Source organism: Pygoscelis adeliae, unplaced genomic scaffold, assembly GCF_000699105.1.
Source record: "Pygoscelis adeliae isolate BGI_AS28 unplaced genomic scaffold, ASM69910v1 Scaffold174, whole genome shotgun sequence".
NCBI classification, from domain to species: Eukaryota; Metazoa; Chordata; class Aves; order Sphenisciformes; family Spheniscidae; genus Pygoscelis; species Pygoscelis adeliae.
The window spans coordinates 5,264,201-5,277,411 of NW_008824676.1; the positions used below are offsets into that span (position 1 = coordinate 5,264,201).

Here is a 13,211-nt window from a genome sequence, read left to right on the forward strand (position 1 = left end):
ACATGCATCACTATTTTTATGGAGTGTGAAATCATGGTTACATAGACAGACTATGAAGCAAGTACATTTTGTTACGTGTCCATTATGAAAGATTGCCACTTTCAGTAAGTCTTTCAAACTCCATTGTATTTTCGTTCTTAAAAATAATTTAAAATATATCCAAAGCAACAGTAGTTAATTCAATTTAAGTCAAACTAAAGATAAAAGAAAACTTCGGTAATTGCACAGCTTCTTAAAAGCTCCAGTACCAATCTCTGACTGCAGCCACTACATGTCTGGGTTTTCCAGAATTTCCTCTCTATCAGGAGATTTCATTTTAGTAAAAAACAAGATCTTTAGGCCATCTTTGTGGGGTTTCATGATGAAAAACGCATCTGAACAAGCTAATTTTGTCTGAAAATCGTAATGGTTCCTAAACGTGTTCATGGACACCAAACCTGAAGTGTCCCATACAGGGTAGGGATGTGCAGGCAACACTGGTTTGTTCCAAGTTACCTGTACTAGAGGACTCACACATATGGGCATGACAACTGCACTGTATTAACAGACTTTCTTGAGCTAACCGTACCTCAAGAGGCTTGTGAGCATAGCTGCATCACAAACTGGAGAAGCTTAATTTCAGAAAAGAGGACAGAAAGCCAAACATGTAAAAGTACAGAATTGTTTTTAAACAGAAACATACTGATCTTTGTTATAACCACAATAACCCATCCAGCAAGAACGAGGGATTCTACAGTGTTCATTATAGACATTCATTAATAAGCTCATTAGTAAGTTTAGTGCTAATTTAGCTACTGAAAAATCTTCACAATGTCCTCTGATATGTTTCCAAAGTCTCTCATGCAAATTGCAACTTATTTTCCTCTTTTCCTCTGCAGAATCCTTTGTGATGGATCACAGCTGCTGCTTGTGAACATATATGCGTGAAAGAATAAGTGAAATCTATAGCAGAGTAAGTGTAGTGAAATCAGTTCTGTTCAAAATAAAAAAACCCCACAATTCCCCTTCTTATGGTCTTGTAACTATTTTTCTTACATGCTTAGCAACATTAGCCAACAGTAAACTTTGCTGTATTAACTGCAACACATAATACAAGTTAAAGCCAACTCTAACACAGCATTACAGCAGGATTCTTAGACAGACTTGTCTTCTGTTTCACAAGAGCATTATAACTGAAAGCCAGGTTTTTTTAAAATGAAAAAGTTGTTTTGATAGAAATTCATTCATCAACTAAATAAGAACTGTGCTAATGATCCGAGAGTCTTTATATATATATATATATAAAAAAAATAAATAAATGTCTTTATTTCAGTCTCCATAAAATTTAAGTGGTCTGCCTGCTATTTTGGAATCTTACCTGATTTGGTGAACAAACAGGAAAATCTTCAACTGGTGGAATTAAACCCTGGGCAATTAACTGTCCATAGGATGGAGGAGCTTCTCTTCTTAACAGTTCAGCCTCAACCCTTGACAAGTGAGTTTCAAATGATCTTTCAAAGAGAAAAGAAATTTCATAATACATAAGACTGTGATGTGTATGTATATATTTAAGAGTAAAACTACATCAGACTATTATAATCTGAAATAATAAATTTCAGCAGATGAAGTTTTATTAATTTAATTGAAATTTAATTGACAAAGAATATATAAGTCCTTGCAGTCACTCCTATGGGTCTGTCCAGCTGAGACAAGAACAACAAAACTAACCCAACAATAAATTCCTAAAAACACACCCAAAAAACACATGGGTTAAATATAAAAGGCACCATGAGAGATGCTTATATTATTTTATAAAAATTGAAGAACATGTAATCTATTGTAGACTACCTCATACCAGGAAGAAACATGCTGTTAAATACAGACTTGAGATATTTAATTGCAGAAATGCAGCTTTTCCACACTTTCATTTTGGTAACAACATCTGAAAGGTTAATTCTCAATAGTTAAGTGATCAGAATACTTCTATCCCCTTTTCTTCAGTGAGAGGGTGGTTGGTCACTGCAACAGGCTCCCCAGGGAAGCAGCCACGGCACCAACACTGTCAGAGTTCAAGGAGCGTCTGGACAACGCTCTTCGTCATATGGTTTAGTTTTGGGTAGTCCCACGAGGAGCAGGGAGGCGGACTTGATCCTTATGGGTCCCTTCCAATTTGAGATATTCTGTGAGTCTATGATTAACTAATCTATTTTTACTACCAAAGAAGAAGAGGAACAATGCCTTTAGAAATCACATGCAACAATAACTGTGTATCAATAAAAATGTTTCAAGTATAACAATAAAAGATATGAAAACATTTTAAAAATTTAAGTTCTTGAGGCCATCTGTTCTACTTACCTTCGCTCAAACATCCTGAGTGAGTACAATTTACAAGTACATCCCAGTGCAATGACAAGCAGCAATCCACAAATAAGACTCCCAATGACAGCTGCAGTTATTACTCTAGTGGGCACAATGACTGGGCAATTCTCTTCATCACTGCCATCACCACAGTCATCTTGAGAATCACAAACCCAGCTCTCAAACACACAGCGGTTATTTTTACAATGAAAATTTCCTGGCTGACAGAAGAAACAATTTTTTTCATCTGAACCATTAGGGCAATGATTCTGGTAGTTGCAGCGATCTGAACGCGGGTAGCAAACACCATTTCGAGAGCAGGGGAACTCATCTCTTTGGCACATGGTGCAGTTGGTTTCATCCCTTCCATTTGGACAGTGCCAGTAGCCATCGCAGCGTTGCTGCTCTGTGTAGCAACCCCAATTCCCACCACATGGAATTTCCCACGGCAAACAGAAGCCATCTACTTGATAGGTGGCATTAAATCCTCTTGCAGCATTCACTTTGTCAGCACAAAAATGCACTCTTATCTGTCCTGAGGATGAAACGACTGTGAGGGGAGCATGAGTGTCAAATGCTGTTAGCACGCGCAACAGCCTCCGTGGATTCTCCTCTAATCCATCGTATATTTTGACATAGTCTCCATAACCTGTACCATCAAGTTTAAAATCAGTGAATCGCAAAATTACTTTGCGATGGTCACCAGTGTCTATCAGCCAGGTGCAGTTGCTTCCAGGTGGATAGAAGTCAGGATAGTTGGGAGAACTGAAAGTACCATAAAAGTATTTTAACCACTGCCCACATGTTGGCACATCACAGTCTATTTCGTCTCCTAGGTCAAGACAATCAATGTTACCGTCACATTTTAAAGATTCTGGAAGGCAAGTGTAAAGCTTGGTGAAGCGAGAAAGACACTGGAACTGATTGCAGGCACAAGGTTGAAAGGAAGAAGCTGTTGGAGGATTAGCTTTGGCACAGATTTCTTCGTCTGAGTTGTCTCCACATTCATCCATATTATTACATTTCCAACTTTCTGGAATACACTTCCCATTAGCGCAATGAAACTGGTCACAATCACAATTTGGTTCATCAGATTTCCCTGCAAAGAAAAAAAGAAATTATAACATTATCTTTTTAGAATTTAGCACTTTATGGTTTGTGTTGCATATTTATTTGCTGAACCAGGTAGTTCAGAATGGCAAAACAACTACTTAAATTCTCTGTAAGTCATCACAACTTTCAGTAAGTTTCAAGATAAAACAGTTTTTTCAAGTTGAAATTCTGTCAGCATATCAGCATGAGCCTCATCCTTAGCTGCTTTCAGTCAAATAGCTTTAACCGAAGCAAGAAAACAATACTCATTGAAAAAATCTGGCTTCTAAGGTGCTAAAAGTAAGTCAGAAAAATACTGTTTCTCTCCTCTATATTACTCGAAATACAGAAACATGTTGTCCTGCAGTACCGTTTACCTCCTTAAATTCTTTCTTGTAAAAGCAGTCAGACCTCTCTCCTCTTTTTGTAGGTTCCTACTTTGTACCAAAGAATCTATGGCAAGAGAGAAGCTGACAGTTGAAGATTACCTATTACTACCAACCAAAGAGAAACCTCTCTCCTCACCTCTTCCCACTGTTTGCTCCTGCCTCTCCTCCAGCAACTAAGAGGAGAGTGCAGCAAATGCAGAAACACATACTTAAAACATAAAAAAACATCCAAAATTACGCTTTAAAATCCTTAAAAAAGTTAAGGATCCAAGTAGTGTTCCAGAAAACATGGAAGTGTGGGGGCTTGGGGGGTTTTGTTTGTTTTTTTTTAATTCTGGAAAAAAAGTCAAGAGACACGTTTATTTAAGAATATGTGGTCTACTGGCTACTACCACACTTGTAAAATCAAGACTTTTTTTTCAGGGATTAATTTATTAAAGTTCCAACCATGTTAAACACTGAAGCATACCTGGGAAGCAAGCTATTTCAGCTCTGTAATGACTTAGCTGAGTCAAATACCACTATATCATTTAAAATCATTGCAATTTCTAAAAACCACGGTACAGACTATAAAAATGGCTGTAAAAAAAACTGTCGTGGTCAATCCTCAAAAAAAATTTCAAAAAAAAAATCTGCAATGCAGATGGTCCTACACAGCAGTAATTCAGGAACTAAATTAGACAAATATATACTAAATCTATATAACACTATACTTAGGGTTTTAAAAAAGAAACAGGAAAGACAGCATGATGAACTTACTGAAATACAGACTTTCCCAGAAGAAGCAGGTTCTGTCTTGCTTTACAACAGAACATTCAGATTGGAAGGGATCTCTGGAGGTCACCTAATCAATCATCTGCTCAAAGTAAGGCTAACTGAAGTTTGATTGGGTTGTTCGGGGCCTTGTCCAATCAAGTATTTTCAAAGTTCCAGTGCTTAACCAGACAAAGTGATAGAAGTCCTCATATCTAGCCTGAATTTCCCTTGCTGCAACTCATCTGCTGTGACAGGTCAAGTCGTATCACACCTCTGTTCTCCTTTTTGCCATTTTAGTATCTTAAGAAGTATTAAAAAGAAATACTCTACCTTGATTTTTTTTTTTTAAAAGGTGCAATATCAGCGCATTTTAAAAATTTCACACGTGCTAAGGTTTTTAAAAAATGAATGCAGGAAAAAATGAAACCAACAAGAGTGATAAATGTTGTAAGCACTGCTGAAGAGTGTTTAAGTCAACAAATTTGCTGACAGAGTGTGAAAGGAGAGCAAAACGTATGTGCTGCCAGTGATTAAGTTTTAGAAAATGTTTATTTCAATAAGAAAAAAAACAAAGAACAGATCTAGTATAAATGATATGATCTTCTTGTTCTGTTACATATATATGTGTATTTTTATGTATATTATACACTCACACACATACACATCGTTCATAACATTAGTATGGCAAATACTTAGTATGAACCTTGGCCTTGAATTTGAAACCTGTAAAAGTTTCTAGACTTGTTCTGCCTAAATTGAATGACTGTGCCCCATAGGTGGCAGACAATATAGTAGAATATGCATAAGAAGAGTCATTGAACTTGCTCAAGTACTGATTATACTCTAGCTCAATGCTTCTACCTTGCAGAACCTGGAAAAAGGATGAGTAGAAAGCTATAACATGGAGCTGTAAATATTAATGGCAATATTGTAGTGACAAAACAGGATATGATTTCAATCTAAGTTCTTCCTTCTGCAGGCTTTTAAACATCCCAGAAAAGAGCTGCCTACTTGATCCTGATTTAGGATTTTTAATCACAGATCCTGAAGTCATTACATCAGGGAAGTTTACATCTGAATCAAAAATTAGAGTCGTAAAATAATAAGAGATGTACAAAATAAGACTATCCTTGGAAGCTGTACCACAAAAGACATCAGGATAGTACAAGATGATTAGCAGAACCCATGTGCAGTTGTAGCCAAAGAATTTACACAATCCTTCCATGCATTTACAGAGAACATAAACCTCTGTACTTTTATTAACTCTATTTTCCACTCTACATCACTATTAGTAAACTCCATCCCATTTTGATACCCATAATTAAAGAGGCTGATAAACTGAAAGGGGTGGGAGGAAGACAGAGGAAAGAAAGACAAGTGAGACAAAATTTACCTTCTGGTCAAGTACCCTTCGTAAATATAATGCTTTTTTTTGGTTGTTGTTTATTTAAAATGAAATATGAATATTTACCTGGAAGATATTATTTGCTTTAATTCTTGTTTAATTCAAACAATTCACATGGCCTATCTTCCACATCAGATTTTAAACATCGGGCTCCCTAATGGTCCCCTTTACACCTGTAATCTATATTGTTTCTATCATTCCAGCACAAGTAGGCCTAACTTGCATCCATGTAACTGAAGTATTACTATTTTTTCCCCTTTTTCTAAGATCACATGCCACCTTTGAGAGTAGCCTTAACAACTTTTAATTAAATAGTCTATTGAGGAGTTAAACTGAGCACTACTGCATGATGCTAATGAGAAGAAATCAAACAACATAATGGCACAGTTGAATGTATAACAAAAATGTTGTTAGTATTTCAGGAGTCTCCTTTTCACACTGGAAAGCAGAAATGATCAGATGATTATTAAAGCAGACTTAACTCTTCTCCTGTACGCAGGTCAGTTTACAACATTAGAAGACTACTCTGGTCACTGAAACACTACACTTCCACCTCAATCATGGAATACTTAAGTATCATATCAAGCATAGAGACCAAGCGCAAACCAAAGTTTCAGCAAGGTTTATAAAAAAAAAAAGCAAAACACCCAAAAAACCCCACAACCCACAAGCACACACAAAAAACCCCCAGACAAATATATTTTTTTAAAGATATTTAAAAATATCGGAGTACTCTAAGTACCACTGCATGATGCTAACAAGAAGAAATCATGTAGCAGTAAAAAATGCTTATTGTTGAAAATGTTACAGCTTCTTTCAAAAGGGGTTACATACTGAAATTGTTTCAAGATCAGAGGAAAAGAGGAAAGGATTTTCAGAAAAAGCCTACTGAGCCTGTGGCTTGCTGCCTCTGCCTGTTCCACACCCTTATCCAAAATGTCCTTCCTTCTCAAAGCCCCTCGGGCAGGAACAATGCCTTCCCTCTGTGCCTACAAGGAGAGGGAGATAAGCAGGGCAGAAGCCAGTGCCCCACACAGGATAATAGCGTGTGCATGGGCAGTTGTCAGAAACAATAGAAGAGGATGACTGATAGACAGTGGCTTTTTTTTCCCCCATCATGCTTTTTGGTGAGACAGTAAGCAAAACCTAGGTAGAACACTGCCCTGAAAGCTGAGCCAGCATCACATGCAAGGCTGCATTACTTCTCCCAAGACTTGCTAAGCTGCAAGGGGCTGAAGCGTAGAGGGAACTTTTTTGTAGGCTTGAAAACAGGCAATAGAAAGGGATAAGCCTGCCTGGAAACTTCAGGTTTGTGAAGGACTGACAGGGTGGAGGAAGCCACTAGGTAGAAAGAGTGCAGAACACAGAATGGGCAAACATGGCTTAGGCTAGAGGAGATCAGGGCTCATTTTACTGAATCTTGGTGGAATAGTTTTGAAGATGAATGGCAGTGGATAGGTGTAAGAGTATGAATTGTTTTATGGAGGAGAGTAGTTAAAAGCGCACAGAGATTTGGAGCAGGTCAGAGGGTGGAGTATAGGCATACACTGAGGAAGCAAGAGAACGCGAAACCATTATGAAGATAAAGAGGAATCTAATCGAGTATTTTTGATTATCAGGACATAGAAGACCATGATCATGCTATTATATAAAATCCTAATATTGCTTAAGGCCAGAAAAAAGTCTGGAGCTAGTCTTTACCCATGACTGTCTTCCTCCTCTCTCTTGGCAACAGCTACTAGAGCAAGAATTGCCCACAAAACAGTCTCAAACTATTACTACTGGAAAATACTTATACTGCATACTTGAATTATCCAAGAAAAATTTTGCATGTACAAAACCATGTCTATACTTGGCTAGAGTAATTTATCATGTTAAGAGGTTTTTAAGTTGTGGTGGTTTTTTTTTTTTTTTAAAAAGAGAGTATATCTTCTGGAGATGGGAAAAAATGATGCAAATGTAAAAAAAAAATCCCACTGTTTCTTCCTTCTCTCGCCCTGTTTATGCTACTCAGAAGTCCACCCAACTATTTTAACAACTAATTTTATTCTGACAAAAAAAATTCAAATCTTAAGCTACGCTAAAAATCCTCCTGAGTTGCCTAGTATTAATAGTGAACTTCCACCCCACCCCCTGCAACCATTCACTCTGCTTATTACTGTGAACACTAATTCCTGCTTTGAATAGTCAAGTTGTGCATCGGATCAAAATAATCTACACAATGTATACTTTCATTAAGCCTTGAATCGACAACAGGAAATGCATATACTGTACCCTGCTACAAGGAAGTAGATCTTGAAACAGGAAACAAAAAAATGAAACCATCAAACTGAACTAGGTATCATGTGACACGTACCAGCAAAGTAGGCTAATCTGAAGCCTTTTCTGGAGATGCTATCATCTGAATGAAATCTGATCCAAACATGATCCTGTGAAGAGATGTATGGTGAAGGAATGGAGGAGCCGCATGCTCTATAGCCTTCAATATTCTTGTAGCTTCCAATTGTTAACCAATCTGAGCTGCATCGTCGTGATCCCTGAACATCAAAATCTTGAAAAAGGGGGGGGAGGAGGAAAAAAAGAGGTCAAAATTGCTACTGAACTGGATAATGCACAACCAAGCTGATGAATTGCTACACAAAAATGGAAATTAGCTGTAAGTTCTCTTCTGGTCTGAAATAAAAACAGCAGCTTCTCTACCCATGTAAGAATAGGATTTAACCTTGTGGTGATGATACTTTTATTAGGACAGCAAGAATCCATTCTGTTAACCAAAATACCGCATCCACTACTTAAAGAAGCTCAGCTTTGCTATACAAAACACATTAAGACTTCATCTTAAAATAAATAAATATTTCTGTTAATGGAATTGTCTTGATGAGTCTCATTTAATGACTTTCATATACTACCAAGTGGTTTTATTTAACCCAAATTTCATCAGAACTTTAGCTAATGTTACACTTAGACAATTATATGACTTGACATTACAAATACAGCTAAATTGTTCAAAAATATTATTTCAGGTAAGATTTGCTCCCAGTTGCACTACTCGGTTACCCAATGGGTATGTCATGGTATGGCTACAGCTATATCACGACATGCTGCCATGGTAATGAAGCGTGAAGGGGAGACAGTCTGGGCAAAACAGGTCAGTACAGACAACACAGCAGTAAACCAGAAATGAAATGTGAAATGTATGCTAGGTCGATGAGTGGAAGGAAACAATGTGACAGAAAAAAGAAGGAGTTTTATGAAAAATAAACTGTATGAAAAAGTTTAGAAAGCCTTCTAGTAGATGAACAGCTCTACCTACTTTGCATTGCATTTATGCCAGTTTAGTATTTAGTAGAAAGACTGTTTAAATTAAAAAGCAGTACTTTAAAAGAGTAACTGATGTCAAAGCAAATACTTCATAACAAAGAGCTGCTTCTTAAGTCAGCAGGTCTGTACTGGAAACCGAAGTAAATCTGTAACTGATGCAGTTTCATGATCAGCCTGCGAAACAGAACTAATTTGTATCTTGATGCTAAAACAAGCCTAGATTTCCCTTGTGGCAGTAATGGGGAATGAACTCATGAGAACTTGAACCTATGACACAACTTTTTTACATTACTTCTTTAGAAAAGTTATAAGGTACATGAAACTGTGAGGAGCTCCCTGCACCAAAAGTCAGCATTTCCAAAACTGCAATCATATCTATTGATTTACTATTTATACCCTGCCACCATGAGACTTCATAGCAATGAAGCATTACAGAATTTCCCCTACACATTTTTTAATGCAAAATTCTTATATTTCATAGACATTAAAAAGAAATCAAGTAAATGAGCACATAGAAAGTTTTTCTAGTCACCAACTCTCCAGCTGAAAACAAATGCTACATGGCTGTGGAAGAGCAAATCAGAAAAAAGGAAAGGCAGAAAACAAACAAAACAGAAATCCTACATTTACAGGAAGGAAGAGGAAATTGGTACATACACAATTGGCAGTTAAAAATGTCTAGTCAGTACTTCTTCAATCCATGTAGTCAATACAGCAGCACTGTTACCTTATAGTAATAATCTCCCCTGGGTTTGCATGGATGTACCAGCTACAGTTGATTCGGGCAGGATACTCAGAGGGCCACCCTGGACTTGTGATTGTCCCGCTTGGTGATCGAATTTGTTCTGGAATATCTCCACAAGCTAAAAAATACATATATATTGAAAGCAACGTGATTAATGCCACTTTTTTTAAAAGCCTGTAGGACAAAAAAAAAATCAATCAAAATATCAGGGAAAATATCCCACTGAGTAGCAATAAAAACAACGTCAACATGTCAGCCAAAAGATGTTTTCCAATGTTGCCAGTGCAGAAGTTTATACTAATGTCAATTAGTACTACAGATTGAAAAAAAGATTACTCTATACAGACTTTGACAACTTTATTAGTAATGTGAAAGACTTTGTATTTCCTAATTTTATTTTTAGCCTTCACAAAGACTCAGTTCAATTTAACTACGCATTTACACCTTATACTGAAAAATGCAGTAGAAGGTGAAAAATAAATTAAAGAAAAATAACCAAGTAGTTGAAATTTCCTGTCTTAGGAAGACTCAGTGCCTGGCCATCATTTAAATACCCCCTTCCAGGCCTTGGCATGGAAATGATCTTCATACACATGATTCTAACGCTTTGAAGGCAAAGCGCACTTACTGCAGCACACTTCATTTATAGATATTAAAAGTTAGGTTTACAAGAGATTATTCTTAAAAGGGACTTGTGTAACTACATTTCTGATAATGGACTAGAAAGCTTGTATTTATAGGTCTGACTCTATGCAACTGAAGTAACTCAGCCGTTTGTATTCTTACTTTATTATAGGTGTAGCTTTCTGTATTGGCCTTAACTCAGTTGCTTGTTCCTTTCACTGGAGTGTTCTCAGCCCTGCTGATTTTATTTCAAGTAATGTACTTATTAGTTTTGTGGTTTTGTTTTGCTTTTTTTTCCCCCCCTTTAGCAGCCTTATATCCAACACCTGTCATATAGCATATTCACAACCTTCACATAAATAGGAAGTCCAGGACACACTCGCTACAGAGCCTGAAATTATGAGGAAGTCTCAGAGGTCTGAAAACACATTAAAAATAATTGCCCTCTGTGCTTTTATTTTACAATTTCCTCACTGCTAGACCAAAACTTGTGGGCTCTCGAAGTTTACTGGTAGCACAATCAGTTACGCACAGTAGTTTAAACACAAGAACTATTACAAATGAGGAGGCATTTTCATTATTGTCTGATGATCAAAAGCTTTTAGAATTTTTAAAATTTTGAATATGTATTTGGTTAAAATAACAAGTCAGAACTGATGCAGTGAACAAACGCGATGAAGAATGAACTGCATCTGTAATAGTGCAAAAGTTGTAATAATGTAATTTGTAAACAGGTTATTAATTTTTTTCTATTTTAATCCACAATTGAGCTTTTAAGATCATTTTTCAAGACTACAGGGACCTAAAATTATTGACTAGTTCTAATACAATATAAAGTTATGTTCTTAAATGGTTATTACTACTTAAAGATATTTCTATATGGAACAACAAATACATTTCTAAAAATAGTTTTAAAAGGATTAAAAGACAAAAATGCTGGCATATGCCTGCATTCTCTGTATTAGCTTAAATATAGAACTCTAGAAACAAAAATAAAACTCAGTAAATTTACTGTTTTCATGTACAGCTGTAAGAAAACATTGCTTTAAATAGTTTTTCACATGTTTCTTATTAGCACTTCATTCATGCTGCACAGTTAAGTATTAACATACTTTGGCTATAGAACATAGGACCTGTCCTAATATCCAGGGACAAAAAAAGTCTCAAAACACAGAAAGATATTATTTTATTTGGATATTCAACTATAACCTGGAAACTCTCTTGTTTTAATTTTGAGCAAACCCTACAGGTGGTGCTCTAACACCATGATATTTTGGAACACTGCTCCTATGTGAATGAGTGGATATACTTTACATCTGTTCAGACAAGAAATGGAAGGACTGGAAAGAAAAACTGGTTATTCACAATTAAATGTTGAAGTAAAATAGCAGTTTTAATAGGTTCGAAACAAAAACACGTGCAAAAAAGTAGAAGAATGTGTAAAACATTTTGTACCACACTTGCGAACGTTGGCAAGCAATTCCACGCACTACTTGGTTACTACTGAAATAGTGCTCAGCTTAAAATAAGTTGCCTTCAGGTGAAATTAATACTATTACAACATTCACCTGCTTTTTCATATTTACAAACTGACATACAAGATTTTGTCACTGATAGCCTCTAAGGAAGCTTTTAAATTTGCCTGACAAAGAAAAACCTTACACTAGAAGATAAAAATAATCCATTCAACATATGTTCATTCCATTTTACAAAGTTCACCTCCAGAAACTTAAGCATGCTATAAATATATGTACAGCATGTGTCTGTTGAATAGGAACCTCCAAACACTGCTAGCAACTGTAAATTACTATGCAATTAGCTTTGCAACTTCCTATGCTGGCACAGCACACCCTGACAACTATTATCTACTCAATCCAGTCCCTGCAGTAGCACAAGCAGTAACTTTTACTTGTTACACTAGTTTGAATGGGAGAAATCCCACATGGAAAGCCAGTATAACCAAGATAGTACTTTCAGAGCACCATGAAAACTTCCAGTTTTACTCAAATTCAGTTTTTTTTAGCCTTTATTTGCAATACCAGCCATATCCCTATATTTTCTATATTCTTTAACTTAAGATGGCTTTTTCTCCGTTTCCACTAAAGCTAACACTAAAGAGCTGAGGGGAAATTTGACCATTTCCAGCACCATCCGATATGGGAAGAGAGAAGCAGACTAAAGAGGGCATGAGGAAGCGAGAACAATCAGAGGCACTAAAATACAGGGTGGAGTGAACAATACTGTACTTCTGCTGTAGAAGAGAGAAAAATCGAACTGAAGAAAGTGTGCATATGACAAGTGGGGGTTCAAAAAAATAAAAGGGAATGGACTTGCAAAGGAAATTACAGCTTCCTTAACTGAAGGTTAGCTAGATATTCACAAGTCCATGGGACCCGATGAGATCCATCCGCGGGTCCTGAAGGAACTGGCAGATGAAGTTGCTAAGCTACTATCCATCATATTTGAGAAGTCATGGCAGTCCGGTGAAGTTCCCACTGACTGGAAAAGGGGAAACATAACCCCCATTTTTCAAAAGGGAAAA

The 13,211-nt window shown here is 36.6% G+C and overlaps 1 protein-coding gene across 1 annotated transcript in view; it reads right to left on the bottom strand.

Moving 5' to 3' along the window:
- The window catches only part of LRP12 (low density lipoprotein receptor-related protein 12), a 142,191-nt gene that overhangs the window by 3,584 nt on the left and 125,396 nt on the right, over window positions 1–13,211 (bottom strand). Inside the window, exons 7-10 of the mRNA XM_009323134.1 lie at window positions 10,028–10,163; window positions 8,336–8,538; window positions 2,335–3,436; window positions 1,358–1,490 (exon numbers count right to left, since the gene is read on the bottom strand). Coding sequence (XP_009321409.1) covers window positions 1,358–1,490; window positions 2,335–3,436; window positions 8,336–8,538; window positions 10,028–10,163 — 1,574 coding nt within the window. The remainder of the gene's footprint in view (window positions 1–1,357; window positions 1,491–2,334; window positions 3,437–8,335; window positions 8,539–10,027; window positions 10,164–13,211) is intronic.